The following is a 24537-nucleotide window of genomic DNA, read 5'->3' as shown; positions in this document are numbered from 1 at the left end:
ATAATCTCCCCCGCATAGAAGAAATCCTGGACGCTCTACATGGAAACAAATGGTTCAGTGTACTGGACCTTCAGTCCGGCTACTACCAGGTACCTATGAGTCCCGAGGACCAAGAGAAAGCGGCGTTCATTTGCCCACTGGGGTTCTACCAATTCACCCGTATGCCACAAGGCATATGTGGTGCCCCCGCCACCTTCCAGCGGCTAATGGAGAAGACTTTAGGTGACTTGAATCCCTGAGAATGCCTCGTGTATTTGGATGACATCATAGTCTTCGGGAAAACCCTGGAGGAACACGAGGCTCGACTCCTGAAAGTACTTGACCGATTAGCTCAAGAAGGACTCAAGCTCTCCTTAGATAAATGCCGTTTCTGCCGGACATCGGTGACCTACGTGGGACACATAGTGTCCGCTGAGGGAATTGCCACGGACCCAGCCAAAATAGAAGCCGTCGTCAATTGGCCCCGACCTGACAACGTGGGGTAGTTGCGGTCATTCCTGGGGTTCTGCGGATACTATCGCAGGTTTGTGGAGGGATATTCCCGATAGGCCAAAGCCTTCAACGGCCTCCTCAAAATATATCCGGAAGACACGGGCCGGAAGGCTATGCCTGCTCGACAACCCTTCGGGGACAAATGGACGACAGAGTGCGAACAAGCCTTCACGGACCTGTTGCAGAGTTTGACCGCGGCCCCCGTGTTGGCCTATGCAAACCCCGAGCAACCGTATATATTACATGTGGATGCTAGCCTGAGCGGATTAGGTGCGGTGTTACATCAAAAGTATCCAGAGGGACTGCGACCCGTAGCTTATATCAGCCGCAGTCTTACCGTCAGTGAACAGAACTACCCAGTGCACAAACTCGAGTTCTTGGCCCTCAAGTGGGCCATTGTCGACAAACTTCGTGATTACTTGTACGGTGTGTCGTTCGAGGTGCGGACCAACAACAATCCACTTACCTATATCATGACCTCAGCCAAACTCGACGCGGCTGGACATCGTTGGCTGGCCGCCCTGTTCAATTACAGTTTCACCCTTAAAAATAAGCCAGGTCCCTTCAATATTGGAACTGACGCCCTGTCTAGACGACCAGGGCTGGCCACTACTCCCGACGAAGACCAATGGGAAGAAATTCCTGGACCCGGAATAAGGGCGCTATGTTGTACTGCTGCCATAGTCAATGATCAAGTGGCGTTCTCGGAATTAAGGGTGGTTGACTCTCTAGGATGCGCATCCAACGCTATCCCGGAGGCCTATCGGGACCCCAGTGGTATGCATGTTACTCCAGACAAGATCATAGCCTGGAAAGATATGGTACGCTACCAAGAACAAGACCCGGTCGTGGGGGTCATTCGCTATGCTCTCCGCCAAAATCGCCCGGCCCTCCTCAGACAGACTCCGAGTGATGTAGGAGGTATACTGATGCGGGAAGCCGACAAATTCGAAATACGAGACAATTTACTATACAGAGTTGAAGAGTAACATAACCACCCGAATAGGAGACAATTAGTACTGCCAAAAAGATTACAGTACTTGGTACTGAGGGCTCTACACGATGAACATGGTCATTTGGGGGTTGACAAGACCTTCGGACTAGTGAGAGATCGTTTTTTCTGGCCAAAAATGAGAGAAGCAGTAGAGCATCACTGTCGACGGTGTGTGCGGTGTATTCAGCGGAAGACATTGCCCACCAGGGCCGCCCCAATGGGCCACTTAAAAAGCACCGGGCCTATGGACTTAGTGTGTATGGACTTCCAATGCATTGAACCTGATAGCCGCGGCATAGGCAATGTGCTGGTCATCACGGATCATTACACTAGATACGCCCAGGCCTTCCCGACAAAAGATCAAAAAGCCATTACGGTGGCCAAGGTGCTCTGGGAAAAGTACTTTATGCATTATGGGCTTCCTCAACGACTACATTGCGATCAAGGAAGAGACTTTGAAAGCAACTTAATAAATGAACTGCTGAAAATCTTGCATATCGCTAAATCCCGAACTACCCCATATCACCCCGGAGGGGATGCACTGCCGGGAACGATTCAACCGCACATTACTGGACATGTTAGGCACGTTAACGGGAGTAGAAAAGACTGAATGGAGTCGTCATGTGGAAACACTAGTGCATGCCTACAATTGCATGTGACATGATTCCACGGGGTTCTCTCCGTACTTTCTCATGTTTGGGCGAGAAGCTCGACTGCCTGTGGATATACGGTTGAGAGTCTCCACAGATGGGGTGCATAATACAACTCATTTTCGATATGTACAGCGATTGCAAAAGAATCTGCAACAGGCCTACCTGCAAGCCGAGAAATGTACCGAAAAGCTGAACGCTGGGAATAAACGGCGGTACGATCATAAAGTTAAACACAGAGACATTAAACCAGGCAACGTCTTGCTCCTCCGTAACCTGGGAGTACCGGGAAAACATAAATTGGCTGATCGATGGAGGGAGGGAGTGTACGAGGTAGCCTTACAAATGCCCGGCCTTCCGGTCTACCGCATTAAGGACTCGGAGGGTCGGGTGAAGACATGGCACCGAAATCATTTGCTCCCTATTCCCCGAGTGGAGGAGGGGGATTTGGAATTTGCATCCTCGTTGGATGGGGAGTTGACATTGGAAGACGACGAGCCAGGGAACTCAGTATTTCAGGAAGATCCACAAGAGGGAACCTCTCAAAGGGGCCCTGAACAGAGAGCACCTCCTGGCGGAGCTACGGGAAAAGGGCTCGGGGAGCACTCGCCCCATGGGGTGGGTTCGGAAAATTCGTCACTAGACTCGCTGAGCCCGTGCTTTGTACCAAGTCATGATAATTTAGAGGCAGTAACCCCCTCAAGGGAAGAACTCGAGATTCAAGACCAAGATAGTCACTCCCCCAAGGGAGTGACCGAGCAACAGTTAAGGCGAAGTCAAAGGAACGGGCAACCTCCCATGAGGATGGCCTATGATCAGTTTGGGGCACCCCACTATGAGGCTTAGCAGTGGGCTCGCAATCGAGTGAAATCAGTGATTGTGATGTTTAGCGAAATGTACAATCTGATTTAAAAGAAGAGAATGTTGTATGTTATGCATTTTTCATTATATAAATGTTGTACAAGTTTAAAGGTATCGTCCAAGCGGGGTCGTTGGAATCCACAGGGGGAGGATGTAGCCAGGACCCCTTTTTCCACCAGTTGTTGTTGTGGGGTGGGAGATGCTGCACATAGGGAACGCTCCGATAACGGAGGTTCCACGAAGAGGGAGCCGCCATGTTTAGGTTGGCGCCGGCGCAGAACTGGCCTGGCAGAAGGTTGCGCATGCGCAGACAAGGGGAGCAAAGCCCGCGAAGGAGGAGAGCTCGGATAGGAGGGGAGTTAGGGAACTACGGGTCCCAGCAGCCCCGCGGGACCCCGTGACGCGCAAGGGCCATTCAGGTATGAGGAAGGGAGGAAAAGGAAGTGATGGCACGCACGTTGGTTCAGAGCTAGCTGTAGGAGGAAGGAGAAGGAGCTCCGGTGTAGGGAGGCAGTCCGCCCCTACCTAGGCCGCATGCCCCAGGCCCAGTTAGGCCCTGAGTCCCAGTAGTGTGAAGCTGAGTTAGGGACTGGCCATAGACAGGTTCCGGATTCCCTTACTATTACACGATCGCTACCGGGACAGTTCTAAGTCAGCGGGAGGTCTGGGATCAGGCCCCGCTATCAAGTTGCAGCGTGTCTGGGTGGGATCGCCCCGGACACCTACGGGTGACGTCATCTACGCCCACACTGATCCTTTGTGAAGATAGTTGCAGAACCGGGTACTGGAGTGCCCGGCAGTTAAACTTCAAGTGCACCAACGGTACCATCATTCACTCAGGACACGGTGGCTGCGCATTCACATACATATAGATTCACTGTCTCACTTGAGGGTGGGGGGACTTATTCCAAGAGGGAACTGGACACGAGGTGGGATCACCCGGTGAAGGGAAGGGAGAGTGAGCGTTCGGCAGGACGCTGAGAGTAGTGTCTCCTCACAGGAGGGACACCTGTTGATAAAGCTTATGTAAAGTAAAGTATATTGGTTAAGGTATATTGCTGTGTGTGTGTATTAATGTACATAAGTTCCTGCGAAGACCCACTTCCCCTCGGGCGGAAGCTGTCGCAGGTCGAGGCGCTGCACCAAGTTATAAGTATTGTGCGTACCCCAGGCTCTCCGTGGCAGAGGCTCAGGCCCTGTGAGCCTACAGGTTATACAGCATATGGTAGTGGTCTGTGTTCGCTAGGAACCAGGGCTACACAAGCATAAGCAAAAAGCAAGAATAGAATAAAAATGTGCATGGATGTCAGTGGTAGAAGTGGCTTTAAAACATAGTGGTACTGTGCCTTGTTTAAAAAGGATTTAAATGTATATTAAACATGGGAGTAAAGCTATTTTAGTTGGGTCAGAGCAATGTGCATGCTTCAAAATAGAAAAGTGAGAGACTAAAATAAATCCTCCTTTCTAGTTTTAAGAGGGTGTAATTGTACATTTGCTAATCTACTAGTGGCACTGTGGGTGTAAAAAAAAAAGTTGTATACCCCATTACTATCACACCGTGAGACCCAGCTGATTCAGTTTAATGACATGCCAGCCCGGCACTTATGACAAGAGCGTTCTAAAATGTAGCTATTCATTGTTCTACTGTATGAGGTATATGCATTAGTATAAATACAGCTCTTGTAGCCAGACTAATACCTCAGGAACCCGACCTTGGCATCTGGATTAACTCTGATTGGAAGTGGGAGGGGGTTGATTTACTGAAGAATTTCCCTCCCACTCCCTGGCCGCCTACAGCTCTTACTGTACCTTCTGCGGAGCTAGGGCAAAAAAAAAATTCTTGTGTTGCAGCTCCAGGGAACATATGTCTGGCTACTGTACATCTGCAAATGCAGCGTGACTTGTGTTCTGCGGCATCACAGCAAACAATTTCCTTTCTGGAGTCAAAATAGAAAGGGGAGAAGTAAATAAACAATACAAACTAATCAATTAAGTCCTATATTTAAAATAAGAAACCGGAATTGTAAGTGTATATAAATATATACTGTTTATTGTAAATATAAAAATTAGTGACAATCTGGGTTTATAAAGAAGAAAAGTAGTAGTACTCCGTGCCCCCTAGTACCATCCCAAGTTGACCTTACTTTTCCAGACCCAGGAAACTCAGTTTCATGATGTGCCAAGCTTGTACTTAAAAAAAATCTTGTGTTATTCACTGTCACGAGACATTTGTTTTATTAAAGAGATGTGTTGTCATTCCACGTATATCCTCACTGCAGCAAATGCACTTTTTTCCCCCACAAAGGCTTGATATTGCATCGTAAATTAAAATATCACTTGTGAGCACATTGACGTGTCAGACAGGTCTGCAACACTGGCTTTCCCCATTATCTCTTAGCATACAGTTCTTCCACTGCAGCCAGGGACCAATCCTAAGTGGTATTTATACCCTCTATGATAGCTTAGTTTGTTTTTGGTTGAAAAACTGCATCTCCCAGAATGAGCAGCATGATAGCTGGCCAATCAGAGATAACTGTGATATTAATATTGCTCACATGCTACATATAAGGCAACCCACTAATTTCAGTAGTAGCTGGAAAGAAAAAAGTCTACAGATGTGTGTGTGTGTGTGTGTGTGTGTGTGTGTGTGTGTGTGTGTGTGTGTGTGTGTGTGTGTGTGTGTGTGTGTGTGTGTGTGTGTGTGTGTGTATATATATAGCAAATAAAAAGATCACTTGTGAGCACATTATATAACCAAGCCTTTGTTGTTTTACAATAAATGTTCCCTATATTTTCAATTGCTATGTAGGATTGCGCTTTTTTTCTCTATTTCAAGATTATATATCTATATATATATATTTTTCTCTATTTCAAGATTATATATCTATATATATATATTTCTCTATTTTTTTCTCTATTTTCAAGATTATATATATATATATATATAATCTTGAAAATAGAGAAAAAAAGCGCAATCCTACATAGCAATTGAAAATATAGGGAACATTAATCATTATCATCCTGCGGGATGAAACGCGTTTGGTGCCGTTGTCATGCTCATCCATCTGTGAATTTACTCATTAACTACCCTCTATTTTATTTTGGAGTTTGCCCAATATTTTTTCTAAGTACTTCTCCAATTGCAGTGCACCTTTGCTCCACTTCACTTCTATTCCTGTTTCTCCCAGCCTGCTACAGATCTGAAGTTTCAAAGTTGCACACTGCAATGTGTGATCTCCGTTGTAACAGGAGAATATCAGACTCAGCCACACTGAATGTAAAGCGGTGAACTCCCAATAGGTATACCGGCATAAACTTGAATGTATTCCACTCCTCACTCTTTGATCCACACTCCTCCCACAAACAACTGCTGGACACAGTGACGTAATTCAATGCGTTTCGTCAGCTGTTGCGCCGACTTCTTCAAGGTTGAGTGTGTGTGTCATTTGTGAGCACATTCACATGTCTTAGACAGGTCTGCAACCCTGCCTTTCACCAGTATCACCTAGCATACAGCGCTTCCACTGCAGCAAGGGATTCTGGGAAATGACATGCAAATGAGCACACCATGTCCCCTTTTGCCGTAATTCATTTTCATATTTAAGATGCAAGGCTGCGATAGTTTTGAACACTTTACATTTATGCAGACTAGTATGTGAGGAGAGTTAGGAATGTGTGGGAGGTGGGTGGAGTTTACTTTGTATTATTAAAAAAAACGATGCTGATATTTTATTTAAATGATAAATTGTTAGATAGTTCACTAAATGAGAGGCATGTGTTCCTGTTTTACTGTATTTATTTGTGACCATAGTCTGAAGTATACAAGATTATTTCTTTAATCTATTCAAAATTGATTGTTCTTGCACAAAAATATTGTGTCAGGAGACCCAAAAGGATTAGCCAAATACATGCTTCAAACAGGGTTTTGTCACAATGTTTAAATAACAACATCTGCAATCATTTTAATATACACATTTTGCTGCTGCACATTTGAATTTAGATGCAAGTTTGCAAAAATGCACAAAAATGGTTGTACTTAATTCAAATGATTTATTCATTAAAAATAAGCCCGTTAGAACTACCAGAATATGCATGCATATCTATAGGATTAAATGTGTGTCTTCTAGTCTATCTTCACATCAACTCTCATTTTTGCAAACACTGTACATGGAAATCATCTGATTACAGAAACTGCAGAAATAATATGCCCTGAAAATAACTGACCATGCAATAAAGTGATTAACCAAAAAGATTGGATTTCACGCGTTAACATAACATTCATTTTATATAGAACTAGTAATGTATACAGTGCATTATGTATAGACTTTGCAGTCACAATGGGTCATTGCCCCAAGGGTTTTCAAACAAATATTTTGGCATCGGAGGCATAAAAGATAAAGTATCTTGACAAAGGTTACTTCATTTTGCAAATCAAAGCTGTGTTGTAAAATACAGTAATAATAATCCATAGAACCTTGCCCTGAGAAGGTCCATGAATTAAATGGTTCAATGCCCAATATTCCAGATGTCAGAAAGTATTGGAGATCTTCTGAAATGACTCAAATGCCTCTTCTGCCTGATAAACACAAAACTTTCAGGGAATAGCTGATATATTAAAAATGTTATTCACTAGTTTCCCCCAGGGTAGTCCATGTACTGTAAATATTGCAATTCTATCAAATGTTTATTCTGGTAGAATAAGGCTTTGATACCAACTGTACACTTTGTACTTAATTTGTTTCATGAAATCAGCTACTGTGAAGGCACATTGGGGTTTGGGTTTTTAACCCTTGAGAATAGTATTTAGAGATGCATGATTTCATTTTCAGTCATACACAAAGACACAAATAATGGATTTCCGCCACGTGTATTATATCTGGCAGCAAAAGGTTACTGATTGTCTGCTGAAATCTGGTACTGTAGATGATTGTGTTTGAATGGTTAGGAGAGGATATGCAATGGGAAAATACAGATGAGTAATTCATTTGAATGTTTTCCCTAACCGTTTTTGTACAGTAGATCTACAGAAATGGATCTCTCAGATTTCCATCTGTGGTATAGTATGGGCATTAATACTGTATGACATGACATGACACAATCTACTGCAAGAAAGTATATTTTTTTCAGGTTTTAAATACCAATTTCTCCAGAGTAACCTGACGAATGGTTCCGAAAAAACTATATATAGGATTCATGCTTAACACATGTACACAATGATTTGCCTAAAAACTTTACAGATTAGATAGGTAATAAAGGTTACTCTTGAGATTATTATCTAATCTTCAGGTTAACACAATGCAATATTTCATTATATGAAAGACCAAAAGCACTCAAGAGTCTCATTTACAAGTCTCACATAGGTCTCCCAAACATATTACATTAATTTAATTAATTGAACAGCGATAGTGCTAATCCGGTCCAAATATGGAAACACCCACTAAATTCAATGGCAGTTTTCATTCTTTAGGGCCCAAATTGACACTATTGCAGTTTGATGAATAACTCACTTAAGTCTAGATGCACTAAGCTCAGTTAAACCAGGGAACATAACGTAATGTTACCTAAAACAGGAACAGATTTTTTGTTCCCTGAGTTAACGACGTATCCACAAATGATTAAATTAGACATTCCTGTCTTCTTTCCATTCAGAGGTGTTATATATGTGTTTGAGACATACTGTAGAATGCCTTAAACTACCAGGAATATCTTAGGGGTTGGGTCATATGCAATAAACACATGGTATGTGTCACAGAGTTTGCAACAGACTTTTAGATGACTCCATATTATCATGGTAAATGGATATTCCTAGAATTGAAGTTTGGAAGTTTTATATGTAGGCCACCATACTAGTTATTTTACCCTCCCCTACTGATTGGTGCACTCTTTACCTCCCCTGTGCTCTGTGTACCTTTCTGCCTTCCCTTTTCTTTTCTGTTTCTTCTTGTGTCTATAGAAATCCTCCCTAAGGGAGCATATTAACTACAGTAAAGTGCAATAGTCATTATTGATCCACTCACAGTAATAAATAATACTGTAATTGTCATACTTACTGTTAATGACTACAGTATACTCGCAGAATATGGAAGGAGATGCCAATCCCAAGGTTTGGAAGATACATTTTACTCTTTTGATTGGTTTGCATTCTCTATGCCTACTGTATCTAGAAAAGCAAACATAGACTTGGTATTATAACTGTAGAGCAAGGGTTGGATAAATATTTTGTCTGGCAGTCACTTCACAAGCTTTAGTCAGCTTTGCGGGAGACAAACTTAATGTAGGTCCTTACCAGCTTCTCCTCCACATGCTCCCCTACTCCCCAGAGAGGGTACCGGATAGATTCATTTGGCAGGCCGGACGTATTTTGTCCAACCCTACTGTAGAGAATAGGCTACAGATGTACATCATTCATCACCTGCCATTTCAGTCATTCTCCTGAACTATTGAAAAAGGTCCAAGAGAAGAACAAAAATGTCAAATTCTAAATGATGTATGTTTGAAGCAAAGGTATCAGTTAGGGTTATGGGTTTTAGAATGAGTGTATTACACTTAATTTAACTATGTGATGACCAGTGATGATAAGATAAGCAATCTGGTTTGCAGGTTTTTTTTGTTGTAATAAACATATATGGTATTTTGTATGCTTAACCATTGTTTCTTTGAATGCTGCTTATAGAAGCAAAAGTATCACACCCAAGATGAAAGTTTAGCCAACAGAATGCTTAAATTATTATACAATGTAAATAAAAAAGTTATGAGTGTCAAAAAATATCTTTCAAAATAGGTTCATACAAATACAAGGAAAATGTAAACAAATTCCGATTTATTTATTTATTTATAACAACATTTATATAGGGTCCTTATCCGGGGTGCTGTACTGTACATTCATTTTTAAAACAAAGGTGTGGTTACATATAGATTAGATTATAGATTAATTGTTAAAATGTTATTGTTGTGGGTAGGGTGGAAACATTATGATTGAGCTATGGGTTAGGTGCATTGAGAGCTTGTTTGGTTGGTGGGCAGGGGTTATGGTCAGGTCTCTGGATTTAGTCCTGTCGGTGTCATGGTGATGGGTCTGAAAGTGTGGACAGTGGAGACAATTGAACTAGGGAGGTGGTAAATGGCATAAAAGCAGGCAGAGATACGGGTGGAAAGTTCAGGTGAGGATAGAGAAATAGCTTTGGGTGTAATCTGCAAAAAAATGGATGTTGAATCCATAGGAGGAGATGAGGTCAAAGAGGGGGGAAGTGTAGAGGGAAAAGAGGAGGTGTTAGCAGAAGAGAAACTGAAAGTATGATGGGAGAGGTAAGAGGAGATCCAGGATAGAGCTTTGTTACGAATACCAAGAGTATGGAGAATGTGGAGGAGAAGAGGGTGGTCAACATGTCAAATGTTGCAGAGACGTCGAGCAATATGAGCAGTGTAATAACCACTGTCTTTGGCAGCATGGAGGTCATTAGTAATTTTAGGAAGGGCTGTTTTAGTTGAGAGAGCAGTGCAGAATCCAAATTGTAGAGGGTTTAGGAGAGAATAGGCGTTGAGAAAGAGGAGAAAGCGAGAGAACACAAGACGTCAAGGAGTTTAGAGGCAAAAGGCAGTAGGGAGACAGGTTGATAGCTAGAAAGACAGGTAGGGTCAAGCTTGCTGTTTTTGAGTAATGGTTTAACTGTTGCATGTTTGAAGGAGGAGGGAAAGGTATCAGAGAAGAGGGAGGAGTTAAAAATGTTACATAGTTACATAGTAGATGAGGTTGAAAAAGACGTACGTCCATCAAGTTCAACCTATGCTAAATTTAGACAACAGATACTTTATTCTATATCTATACTTACTTATTGATCCAGAGGAAGGCAAACAAAAAACCCCATTAAGGGGAAAATTAATTCCTTCCTTACTCCAAGAATTGGCAATCGGATTAATCCCTGGATCAACATCCTTCCCATGTATACTTATTTGGTATATCCCTGTATACCTTTCCCATCTAAAAAGATTGAACAAATCTATTGTATCTGCGATCACAGTCTCCATGGGTAATGAATTCCACATTTTAACTGCCCTTACTGTAAAGAACCCTTTCCTTTGTTGCTGGTGAAATTTCCTTTCCTCCAACCTTAAGGGATGGCCCCGAGTCCTTTGTACTGCCCGTGGGATGAATAGTTCTTTTGAAAGCTCCTTGTATTATCCCTGAATATATTTGTATATAGTTATCATATCCCCTCTTAGACGCCTCTTTTCTAATGTAAATAAATCTAATTTAGCTAGCCTCTCCTCATAAGTTAGAATGTCCATCCCCTTTATTAATTTGGTGGCTCTTCTCTGCACTCTCTCTAGTTCCATAATGTCTTTTCTTAGGATTGGTGCCCAAAATTGTACTCCATATTCAAGGTGTGGTCTTACTAATGCTTTGTAAAGGGGCATAATTATGTTTACTTCCCTTCCATACATTGCCCGTTTGATGCAAGATAAGATTTTGTTTGCCTTTGCAGCTACTGCATGACATTGGGCACTATTGCTAAGCCTGCTGTCTACAAGCACTCCTAAATCCTTCTCCATCAAGGATTCCCCCAATATATCTCCATTTAATTTGTAAGTCGCCTTTTTATTCTTGCATCCCAAATGCATAACCTTACATTTATCTGTATTAAACCTCATTTGCCATTTACCTGCCCACGTTTCCAGTGTGTGAGCGTAGGGATTATAGTAGAGGGCAAGTGGTAGAGGGAGAAGAGGAGATCAACAGTGACACATCCTCCTCTGAGACAGCGGAAAAAGTGTCAAGGAAGGCAGGAGAAGAGTTACAGTAGGAAGTGGTGTAGGATGGGAGGAGGAAACAGAGGGGATGTTCTGATGTATGGATTCCACCTTTCCTAAAAATAGTCAGCAAAGTCCTGAGGTGAGATGGAGGAAGAAGAGGAGGCAGCTGAGGGTGGTTTGAGAAGAGTTTCAAAGACAGAGAAGAGTTGGCGTGGGTTAGACTTGTGCGTGTTGATTATGGAAGTAAAGTAGATTGGTTTATCCTGAGAGAGGGCAGAGTTGAAACATGATAGCATAAATTTGTAGTGAAGTAAGTCTGCGAGAGAGGCGTTCAGACGAACGAGTGAAGGAACGCAGCATGCACATGTGGGAATTTAGCCAGGGTCTGGGGTTAGAAGGGCGAGGATGGCATAGAGAAAGTGGGGCATAGATCAAGTAGATCAAGAGAGGTGGATAAGGCAGAGTTGTAGTTCCTGACCAGGTTGTCAGGGTCTGGAGCAGAACTGAGAGAGGAGAGGGAGGAGCGGAAAATGGAATCAAAGGCTGGTAGGTTATTAGAGCGCAGGTTTATGCAGAAACTAGGGGTAGATAGAGAAGCGAGAGAGAGAAAATGAGATGAGGTGATGGTCAGAAAGAGGAAAGGGGGAAATGGAGAAATCAGAGAGAAAAGTTTAGTGAAAACCAGATCTAGGTAGTGGCCATCCTTGTGGCTGCTGGCTGCAGTCCACTGTTGAAGGCCAAAAGAAGAGGTTAGAGAGAGAGAGAAAGCGGGAAGCCCAAGGGAGAGAGGGGTCATCAATGTGGCAGTTGAAGTCCCCAAGGAGAAGAACAGGGGAGTCTGAGGAGAGAAAGAAATAAAGCCAGGATTCAAAGTGAGAGAAAAAGGAAGAAGTGGGATGAGTAGAGGTAGGTGGGCGATAGATGACAGCCACATGGGCAGGGAGAGAAGATCTGGACAGTGTGAGCCTCAAAGGAGGGAAAAGCAAGAGAGAGAGAGGAATAGAAAGTTCGGTAACGGCAGAGAGAAGAGAGGAGGAGCCCCACACCTCCATCCCTGCCATTAGGGCATGGAGTATGGGAGAAAGATAGGCCACCATAAGGGAAGGCAGCTTCCAGAGCAGAGTCAGACTGAGTGAGCCAGGTCTCAGTTATAGCAAAAAGGAGCAGAGAGTGAGAGAAAGAAGTCACACACAGAGAGGAACTTGTTAGAAAGGGAGCAAGCATGCCATAGGGCACAGGAGAAAGGGAGATAGGAGGGAGCGTGGTAGGGGGTGGGTATGAGGTTGGAGGGGTTGACACCAGAAGGAGTAGATGTTGCATTTGGCAGGCGAGGACAAGAGCATGTAGAAATAAGGCAGGGACCAGGATTGGGTGAGATATCCCCAGAAGCAAAGAGGAGAAGCATGGATAGAAATAGAATGCAATGCCACGCAATGTGAAATTAATTGTTCTAAAAGGCACCTGACCTCCATCAATAAATTCCAGAAAATGGTTTGTGATATGATATGCCAGTTAATAATAAAAGTACATGGTGCAGTGTTTTGTTTATGAGTTAACTAATTCTACATTTCCCAAATGTAAACATTTGACGTACATACTGGACATTCCCTAAACACATTTCATTCCTAAATTAATTTATTATACATTGTCTAAGTAGGAAACTGATTGTGTTTCAACACATAGAAGTTCCTGATAAATATTTTTGTAAGGAATAGTCCCTTTGTGGTGCTATGGGACTCTGACTATTAAAAAATGCTTGTGTAGGTAGAAGCAGGACAGACAATAATTCATAAAGAGCCAATGTTAAATGTTGCTTTTTAGATGGGACAAATTACAGTAAGTGGAAATGCTTGAACACTATCAGGATGGAGCATTGCAACAGACAGGGCCGCCGAGAGATGCCCTGGGGCTCAGGACTAGAGTTTTGGCCAACCCCCCTCACCCTGACCGCATTGGTGGCCATGCGAGCCCCCCTACTTTCACACCTCACGAGCCAACTCCTCTATCCCCCCTCTTCCCATGTATTTCTCTCACTCTTTCCCTCTTTTCCTCACTCACTCTACACCTGATGTCCCACCATCCACTCTCTCACTCCCCCACCTCCCTCTTTCCTCTTCCACTCTACCCCCTCCACTTTCACAAAATTACCCCCTCACTGAATCCCACTCCCTCAATCCCCTTCCTCACACTCATTCTCCCTCTGGCCACACACACACATACACACACACACACACACACACACACACACACACACACACACACACACACACACACACACACACACACACACACACACACACACACACACACACACACACTACAATAATCCCTCCCTTCCCCCTCCACACACACAAAATACAAACACACACACTTACCTTGCTGGTGGTCTCAGACCTCTGGTGCCTCGGTTCTTCCCAGCTGCTGTGGATCTCTCTCTCATGCCGGGCCTCTTTTTCCAGGCGATGCGTGTCTGAAACTGGGCCCACCCAGAAATGAAGCCCAGCTCCTGGCACACACTAGTGAAAGTGAGAGGTCGTGTGTTGTGTGGAAACAAATCCAAAAGTCAGTGCAACAAGATCCACAGCAAACATTCAGAATATATGAAAAAATGTTCTGCAAATAAATCTGGTGCCTCCTTCAGAATATACAGTAGCTGGCTTATTGAATCAATCATATGAGACATAACTAATGATAGAAGTAAATAGATATAATGTGCCACCTAGGTGTATGGCTGGCCCCGATGCTGGTATGAACGAGACCGCAGGGAATACCAGAATACGGAGCTCATTGGGGTCTCGTCCCTAACCTGTATGCAGCCGCTCCAATGTTACACCACAACGATAACTCAATGATCACAGTCCAAAGTCACTTGATTGAAGACAGGAACAAAGAAGGCGGGGCACTGCTCAAAATTAAGAAAAAACAAAGGGCTGGAGGGCGCAGGCAAACAGAAAAAAATCTTTATTAGAACATGATTAAAAAACAGAAGACTATAAAAAAGTCCCCCTAACGCGTTTCAAGCTGGCAAGTGCTTTGTTAAATAGTATTGCCCTCGAATAGCCTAATACTTCCTACAAATGGTAAAACCTCCTACGTTGTTCCTGAGTGCCTTAATACAAACATACATATTTATGGAATGTGGAAAAAATAGATATTTACAATAAAACTTCCTGTTAAGCATATTGTTCGTGACATTACATACAGTATCTTGGCAACTAACGTTTCTAAAACTCCTTCTGAATCACTTACCATGAACAGAAGGAACATTCACATTTTACTATCCGCGCTGTACAGATTATTTTGCACATTTATTTTTCTCCCATAATAATAATAAATTGTATATTTGCCAATAATTAATTCAGGCAGCACAGGCACAAGTACTATAATGCCTCCGATGCAAGATAAATTAAGTATATCATTAAAGTATAGTAAAGTATATATAGCTCATAACTGTTCGATGCAACCGTCCTGCATTAGGAAATAAAACTGTAGTTTAAAAGTTAAAATTAGAAATGTACTCCCCACACTGTGACTCATCTGTACTAAGGCATTATTGATAAACAGGAATATGTTATAGTAGTTTGGCTACGTGGCATAGATTTTGGAAGATATACTGTATCTTTGTGAGCTTGGAGTCGCAAATACACATGGCTACTGTAAGAAAGGAAAGCCACAGACAGTTGGAGCATGTCCAAAATTGCAGCACTTCTTCAGTAGACCTGAAGTCTACTACATCTGTAATGATTACCATAGGTTGAAGAGGAGGTGGTCACCACGAGGCATATACAATTAAAAATTGCCACAATTCATAGCATAACAATTCATAACAACAAAAAACATCAATACTTATGTTGTTCACACCACACACTGAGAATGACTTAAACTAATTGATTTAATACAATTCATCTCAATTAACACTTATAAGTGTTAGTTGAGATGAAAAAGCTATCTTACTAATGCCAAACTAAGTTTCATCAGACATGGATGAATGCATATATACCAAATAAAATTTGGAACTTAAACCTATAATAATTTTATTACCAAACTATAACTTAATATAATAATATAATATAACACAAACAACTAATTACCACTACATGATATAATATGAAAAATAAAAATTGAAAATTATTACCATATTTAACTCCTTATGTGTGATGAGAACATTCACAAAACAATCAATAAATCTAAATTATAAAAGAATATTATCATACCATAATAATATATTACATATAATTAATAAAAAAGAAGAACATATAGCCTAATAGTAGATTAATAAAATGTTACTAAAATTATTAAAGAAAAAACTGGATTGACATAAAGATAATACCTGATCAAAAATATATATATATTGTAGAGGAAACCCCTCCAAAACACAGAACCCCATCCTTAGATAGGGGGAGAGGAACCAATAGAGCAACCAGAGCAGTGAGGCAGAGAACAGCAAAAACAGGACACTAAACTAGAGTACTTGTATCCAGACATTCGTTTAGACCTCTAGGAGAGAGTGTACCGAGTGAATATATCCAAAAAGATTCTCTCATACAAAGTGTCTTAAATCTATCCCCACCTAATAAAGTACTAGGAATACTCTCAATACCCATAATAACAAGTCCCTTGGGGTCCTTTGAATGCACTTGTGAAAAATGTCGAGGAACACTGTGCGCCAGTACTCCCTTAATAATGGAACGTCTATGTTCGAGGAATCTAACGCACAGTGCTCTTTTAGTACGTCCCACATATTGCAAGTTGCATGAACAGGACAAAACATATACTATATACGTAGAGAGACAATTGATTGAACTTTTCAATGTATATTCTGAATTGTTACTAAATGAAGTATCTGACAGATGAAGATGTCTTCACATTAAACATCTGGATCTGCCACATTTTTTATTTACAGACGCTAGTTGTAAACCTCTATTCTCAACTGTAGCATCACTAAGCCTACTTGGGGCCAAGAGGCAATGTGGGGCCAATGTGGCAGATCCAGATGTTTAATGTGTAGACATCTTCATCTGTCGGATACCTTTTCTTCATTTAGTAACAATTCAGAATATACATTGAAAAGTTCAATCAATTGTCTCTCTACGTATATAGTAACAGACCATCACAAAAAGCCCTGTTTATATATATATATATATATATATATATATATATATATATATATATATATATACTGTACAGTACAGCTGTGTGCAAAGTGGGGGGAGCGCCCCCCAGGAGGGGCACTGGATTTTTCTGGGGGGCGCAGGCGGTTCCAGAGGTCCCGCGCTCTTCCCTGAGTCATTTAAATTAAATGCCAGGGGATTGTGTGAGGCCCCTGCAACTCTAAAACGTACCTGGACTCTGCCGGCGTTTCTCGTGTCCATGGCAACATGACATCAAATTATGCCGCGGGGTCATGTAACGTGATGTCGCACGCATCAAATGATGCTGTGGGTTACGTGTCGCGCGAGGTAAGGAGGGGGGGCTCAGAACGGAGAGGAGTAGGCAGGGGGGGGGCTGCAAAAAAAGTTTGCGCGCCACTCCTGAAGTATATACTAGTAGAGTGAGTTGAGACAGGTCAGATGGTATCGATGCTTACCTAAAATAAGTAACAAATAAGTCTGTTAAAAAAGCAATCTAACGAGAATGGCACTGATAGACGGGTCAGATGGGACGATTTCCTTCTCTATGCCTACTACAGTATATAAAGTATTTATACAATTGTATTATATATATCAACAGATAAGGGTTTTAACTGCTAATGCAACTATATATACATACTATATATAAAATCACAAACACAATCAGGCACCAACACAGATAAGCAATTGTTGGGCTAGTTATTGCTCTACTCAACTGGAACGGATTGACTGGTATATAAAATGAGTAGAGCGGAGACAGGTCAGGTGGTGGTTAAAAAAAAAGAATGTATCAGAATATTATCCAGTCCCAGCTACCAAATACATATAGAACTAGTCTGCACTGGAACGGATTGATGCAAGATAGAGGGTGGGTGGCTTGTCTCTGCCTAATTACTTAACAATTACAAGAGAAGTCTAGTAATTACATTTAACATATAATGAAATTATAATTTAAATAATAATGTATTATCTCTTCATTTATCTCTGTCTCTCTGCCAGCCTCTGCAGTCTGCTCGGCACATGCTAGAAAAAAAATAAAAATGAATCCACAAATCAGTGCATCAGAGTAATACTTGAAAAAGGTGGCCCCAGTGGACTTTAATGTAATAGCAAATATCTTAAATGTCGGAAAGGATATGTCAATCCTAAATGTCCCATAATAAAGTTGTGATCTGTATAAATCTCTAAAAGTCTGTATATGCAGCCACATAAAGCCAATAAGCAATTTGTTAAAAAATTGTGTGTGCCGAGCACGTGCATTTTAAGTGAACTTCAATGTGTTTTGTCACTGTTTTGTCACAGAAATTGTATATGTGATGGTGATCATTTTTAATTAAAAATCAAAACGCAATTTTAGTGCCAAAACGCGAAGAAGTTTGACTTAGAACGCGCATGCGCGACACATAGCCCCTATTTTACCTATTTGTACTTCTATATCTATAGTAACTGTGAATTCCTCGTGTGCGTATGTGTCTCTGTGTGTGTTTGTGTCTGTCTCTGTCTTTGTGTGTGTGCGCGTATGTGTGTGTGTGTCTCTGTTTGTGTGCCGGCGTCTCTGTGTGTGTGTCTGTGTCTCTGTGTGTCTCTCTGTGTGTGAGTGTGTGTGTGCGTCTCTGTGTGTGTGTGCATCTGTGTGTGTGTGTGTGTCTCTGTGTATGTGTGTGTGCGTCTCTGTGTTTGTGTGTCTCTCTGTCCCTGTGTACATGTGTGCGTGTGTGTTTTAAGTGAACTTCAATGTGTTTTGTCACTGTTTTGTCACAGAAATTGTATATGTGATGGTGATCATTTTTAATTAAAAATCAAAACGCAATTTTAGTGCCAAAACGCGAAGAAGTTTGACTTAGAACGCGCATGCGCGACACATAGCCCCTATTTTACCTATTTGTACTTCTATATCTATAGTAACTGTGAATTCCTCGTGTGCGTATGTGTCTCTGTGTGTGTTTGTGTCTGTCTCTGTCTTTGTGTGTGTGCGCGTATGTGTGTGTGTGTCTCTGTTTGTGTGCCGGCGTCTCTGTGTGTGTGTCTGTGTCTCTGTGTGTCTCTCTGTGTGTGAGTGTGTGTGTGCGTCTCTGTGTGTGTGTGCATCTGTGTGTGTGTGTGTGTGTCTCTGTGTATGTGTGTGTGCGTCTCTGTGTTTGTGTGTCTCTCTGTCCCTGTGTACATGTGTGCGTGTGTGTCTGTGGTGGCGCCAGTACCTGTGGTGTGTGCGCGGCACCAGCGGCTATTGTGCAAATGCTCCCTGCGCAGGCTGGACGCAGCACGTCTCATGGCGCGTACTGCACAGGTGCGCCCGGATGTGGTGCCTACTGCGCAGGTGCGCCCGGATGTGGCACGCTGTGATGTCAGGAACGGCTGCTGCGCATGCGCGCCAAGCGTGGGAGGCCTCTGTATGCGCGCCAGGTGCCATAACGGCCTCTTCTGCCAGCAGTGACGTCACTTCCAGGACTACACTTCCGTCTCCAACAAGGAGATTTACTCCAAGGAAATTTTTTCATATGGTAGGTGCCAGCATAGAAGTTTCACTTTAAAAAAGTGCTACAGTTAGGTCCGGAAATAATTGGACACTGACACAATTTTCATAATTTTGGCTCTGTACGCCACCACAATGGATTCGAAATTAAACAACCGAGATGCAATAGAAGTGCAGACTTTCAGCTTGTCATTCAAGGGGTTGAACAAAAATATCGTATGAAACGTTTAGGAATTGCAACCATTTTCATTCACAGTCCCCTTATTTCAGGGGCTCAAATGTAATTGGACAAATTAACACAATCATAAATAAAATGTTCATTTTTAATACTTTGTCGAGAATCCTTTGTAGGCAATGACTGCTTGAAGTCTGGAATGTATGGACATCACCAAACGCTGGGTTTCCTACTTTGTGATTCTTTGCAGGCCTTTACTGCAGCTGTCTTCAGTTGTTGTTTGTTCATGAGTCTTTCTGCTTTAAGTTTTGTCTTCAGCAAGTGAAATGCATGCTCGATTAGGTTGAGATCAGGTGATTGACTCGGCCATTGCAGAAAATTCCACTTCTTTGCCTTAAAAAACTCCTGGATTGCTTTCGCAGTATGTTTGAGTCATTGTCCATCTGTAAAGTGAAGCGCAGTCCAATCAACTTCGCTGAATTTGGCTAAATCTGAGCAGACAATATATCCCTATACACTTCAGAATTAATCCGTCTGCTTCTGTCTTCTGTCATATCATCAATAAACAATAGTGACCCAGTGCCATTGTAAGCCATGCATGCCCATGCCATCACACTACCTCCACCGTGTTTTACAGATGATGTGGTATGCTTTGAATCATGAGCCGTTCCAAGCCTTCTCCATACTTTTTTTTCCCCATCACTCTGGTACAGGTTGATCTTAGTTTCAACTGTCCAAAGAATGCTGTTCCAGAACTGGGCCGGCTTTTTTAGATATTGTTTGGCAAAGTCTAATCTTGCCTTTCTATTCTTGAGGCTTATGAATGGTTTACACCTTGTGGTAAACCCTCTGTATTTGCTCTCGTGATGTCTTCTCTTTATGGTAGACTTGGATAATGATATGCCTACCTCCTGGAGAGTGTTCTTCACTTGGCTGGATGTTGTGAACAGGTTTTTCTTTACCATAGAAAGGATCCTACGATCATCCACCACTGTTGTCTTCCATGGACGTCCAGGCCTTTTTGTGTTGCAGAGCTCACCAGGGCGTTCTTTTTTTCTCAGAACGTATCAAACTGTTGATTTGGCCACTCCTAATGTTCCTGCCATCTTTCTGATGGATTTTCTTTTTTTTTGCAGCCTAAGGATGCCCTGTTTCACTTGCATTGAGAGCTCCTTTGACCGCATGTTGTGGGTTCACAGCAACAGCTTCCAAATGCGAATGCCACACCTGGAATCAACTCCAGACCTTTTACCTGCTTAATTGATGATGAAATAATGAAGGAATAGCCCACACTTGTCCATGAAACAGTTTTTGTGTCAATTGTCCAATTACTTTTGGTCCCTTGAAAAAGAGGGGGCTACATATTAAAGAGATGTAATTCCTAAACCCTTCCTCCAATTTGGATGTGAATACCCTCCAATTAAAGCTGATAGACTGCACTTTAAGCCCATATTCATTATTTAACTGTAACTGTATTTAACAGATATATGCCCATGTTCACTTGTGCCTCTCAAGTCGTAATGTTTTTGACCCCTGTGCAATCTCAATTTTTACTCTATAATAATAATTATAATAATAATTGTTTGTTCTTGTATAGCGCTGCTAGTGTTAAGTAGCGCTTTACAGAGACATTTTGAAGACACAGTCCTTGCCCTGTAGAGCGTACATTCTATGTTTTTGGTGCCTGAGGCACAGGAAGATAAAGTGATATGCCCAAGGTAACCAGGAGCTGACACCGGAAATTGAACCAGGTTATCCTGCTTCAATTTCAGTGCCAGAGTCAGTGTCTTTACTCACTGAGCTGCCCCTTCTCTATTTCTTAACACCTTTCATTTGTATGAAGCAACACTCCCATTTGTGGCCAATCATTGATTTTGCACCATGGCTCCGCAAACATTAGCATAATATTAACTCTAAATAGACCCCCAGGTCTATGCAACGACTAATCAAGGATACCAAATATTGTTAACCTTTTCCATAGTTTAGTGTAAATATACAGGTTTTTATATTGGGAAAATAAACCAAATTTGAATTTGCATCTGGGACATTCTGGGAGGAGCGGGTGGTCATTTATTTTTTCCAATAGGCCTCTATCTTACATCTCTCTGCAGTTAAAATTTGGTTTATTATCTTGTGTTGGGACCTGTGCTAGGGATATGGCCTTACCCAATGCAAGGACCCAAAAGTCAAAGGGGAGTTGTACCCTAAGAACCTCATACACAAATCTTATCAGTTCTCTTAAGAATTATTGGATCATTGGATAATGCCACCATATATTGCCATATGAGCCCTTCAATCATATTCATGAGGGGATAGAAGAAGAAGGAATATATGTGCTGGCGGAGTCATATACCACTGGAGTATAACTATAATCATTGTACATATTGAACTGGAAGTGATGTTTTCCCATATGTCTGATCATTTAAACTGGGCTGTATTTTTAATATAATGGCTATGTCCTTTCAACTATCTTTCTCCTGAACGATACACAGGTCCTTATGTGGACCCTATTTGATCAACTGTAAAAAAATTAAATGCCCAAATGTCTCTTTACTTATGTTGCGCTCTGTTGTTTCTTTCAGCGCTGCCTATGATGCAGTTCTTGATAGAAATGTGGCCATTAAGAAGCTCAGCAGACCATTTCAGAATCAAACACATGCCAAACGGGCATACAGAGAGCTGGTCCTAATGAAGTGTGTGAATCATAAAAACGTAAGTTCCTCTTGTTTCTCATTACATTCATTGTGGTTTGATAAGATTATTTTTTATTTCCAATTTTTCTCAAGTGTCTTAGGAAATCTTATTTTAGGTCTTACCCGAAAGACATATATTTTTCTCTATAAAAAAAAGACAGAATATTAAGCTAAAGGCAGTAAGGGAAATGTTGTGGAGAGTATATCCAGACTTCGTACATGTGCTGTAAGCGGGAGGTCAATTTGGATTATAACCTAACCAAAAAATCCCTGTCAGACAAAGATGTAATAATCGAAAAACAAACTAATGCAACATTATTAATGTGTTAAACATACTAATGAGGTTGGGAGTCAGCCAGGTTAGGCACCACCCCACCTAAACTCTTCTATGTCACTGGTATTTCATGCTGAGTGTTATACTCCTTTATCTATGTCACAACTGGTGTGCAGTACTAGTGGTACTTTCCATCACTGAATAGTTCACACAGTTTAATGGGAAGAATTAGGTGATTGTGAACACTTACAGAGTTGCTGCCCCTCTTCTTACTGACCAAGGGCCAGATCCACAAAGCTCAGTTAAATCAGGGTTCATAATGCTATTTATCTAGCTCCGTAATGGACGTTATTTTCTCTGAGATGAACTCATATCCACAAAGCTAATTATATGCAAAAACAACGGGCATTGTGTATCTCATTAGAATAGGCTTAATGTCACCTTACTGTAGCAATGGATGATAACCTTTTGAAACAAATCAACAGTAGAATGAAGATGGTATGGAGCATATTTGGAAGAAACAAGATGATCTTTTAAGGGAACCTTCCATTGTGCCCAAAGAGGAAAGTTTCCAACCAGTGTAATCTTCCAATGCTCACTATGGATGTGAAACTTTAACCCTAAATGCGATGATAATTCAGAAGCTTCAGACAACTCAAAGAAGTTTGAAGAGATATATACAGTACTGGGTATTCCCAGAAGAGACAGGGAAAAGATTGAATGGATTCGAAACTAAACAAGAGCCTGTGACATCACCACAAGGGTAAAGAGATTAAAATGGCAGTGGGCCGGACATATTGCAAGAAGAAATGATCGTCATTGCACTACGATAGTACTCAACTGAATTCCAAGAAAAGTTAAAAGACCAAGACGATTACCAAAAGTGAGATCAGAGGATGAAATCAGAAAATGAGAGAGGCTTGCAACGGCAGTACCTGGAACATCATTAGGGAGGCCTTCATCCAGCACTGGATTGGCAAGGGCTGGAGATGATATACACACTGTATATTTTTCTGTGACATAAAGCCATATAAAATGCATTGGCTGAATAGAGAAAATAGTGTTTTTCATGCTTCTTTGAAACTCAATATATTTATTTTTGGAGTCAACAGACAGTTTTGCTGTGAACATGTACAAAATCTGCTTGTCAAATACAATAACCTATTTTAATTCTACCCCCATATGTTCACCTCCGTAGACTATCCTTCGGCTTATTTGACTAATTCATCGTATGCATAATGTGGCAATAAATTAGAAAACAAAATGGCATAGCAATGCATTTCAATATACAGTAGAACCTTTAAAAGGTGCTATATCAAACCTAGCAGCCGATGTTGGGAGCTGATTTTAATTCACATCTCTACCTTTAATGCTAATTTACAAAACTATAACAGCATGCTTTACAGCTTTTCATAGCAGTTTCATTGTGGTGCATTCTGGTTATTTGAGTTAACTTCATCACTACTGCACATTTAGAACCCTAATTGATATCCCACTGATAGCTCTGGTTATTTATTGTAAACACATTCATGTTATTGTATATCCTCATTGCATTCATTCTTTTTAAAAGTATGCATTAAAGTACATGGCACATATATGTTGATATGGATTTAATTATAAATGTAGGTAAAGCTGTGAAACATCCAAAAAACAATTGGCTGAATGTTAAGAGCATTTTCAGACAGCAGCTAGATTCAAAGAATAGTGCATAAATACTATTGGTAAACAGGGCTAACATGGTTTACACAAACAGGTCTCTATAAAAAATGAATTATAATTACTTAATAGAGCCTTACAAAAACAATTATTAAAAAGTGTCCGCATATTTTCCTTACAAAACATAATAAAATTATGAAACATTATAGATTTATACAATAAGCCTCATCAGAGATAACTGTAGAAATATACAAATAAAAAAATAAAAAATCAGGGTTGTGCGGAGTTGCCCCAGTTACAATAGCTCTGAAAACTCCCCAATCCATTGAATCTGACACAAAAGGTGCTGCAAAGTGCACAGAGATTTTGAGCCAATTTGCCACAGGTGA

General features: G+C 41.4%; 1 protein-coding gene across 5 annotated transcripts in view; it reads left to right on the top strand.

Moving 5' to 3' along the window:
- The window catches only part of MAPK10 (mitogen-activated protein kinase 10), a 318476-nt gene that overhangs the window by 176235 nt on the left and 117704 nt on the right, over positions 1-24537 (top strand). For all 5 annotated transcript variants that reach the window (XM_075605802.1, XM_075605821.1, XM_075605793.1 and 2 more), the window contains exon 4: positions 22108-22237. In XM_075605802.1, coding sequence (XP_075461917.1) covers positions 22108-22237 — 130 coding nt within the window. The remainder of the gene's footprint in view (positions 1-22107; positions 22238-24537) is intronic.

This window comes from Ascaphus truei, chromosome 1 (genome assembly GCF_040206685.1).
Source record: "Ascaphus truei isolate aAscTru1 chromosome 1, aAscTru1.hap1, whole genome shotgun sequence".
In the NCBI taxonomy this organism is placed as follows: Eukaryota; Metazoa; Chordata; class Amphibia; order Anura; family Ascaphidae; genus Ascaphus; species Ascaphus truei.
This window is presented reverse-complemented; position numbering and strand designations above follow the sequence as displayed.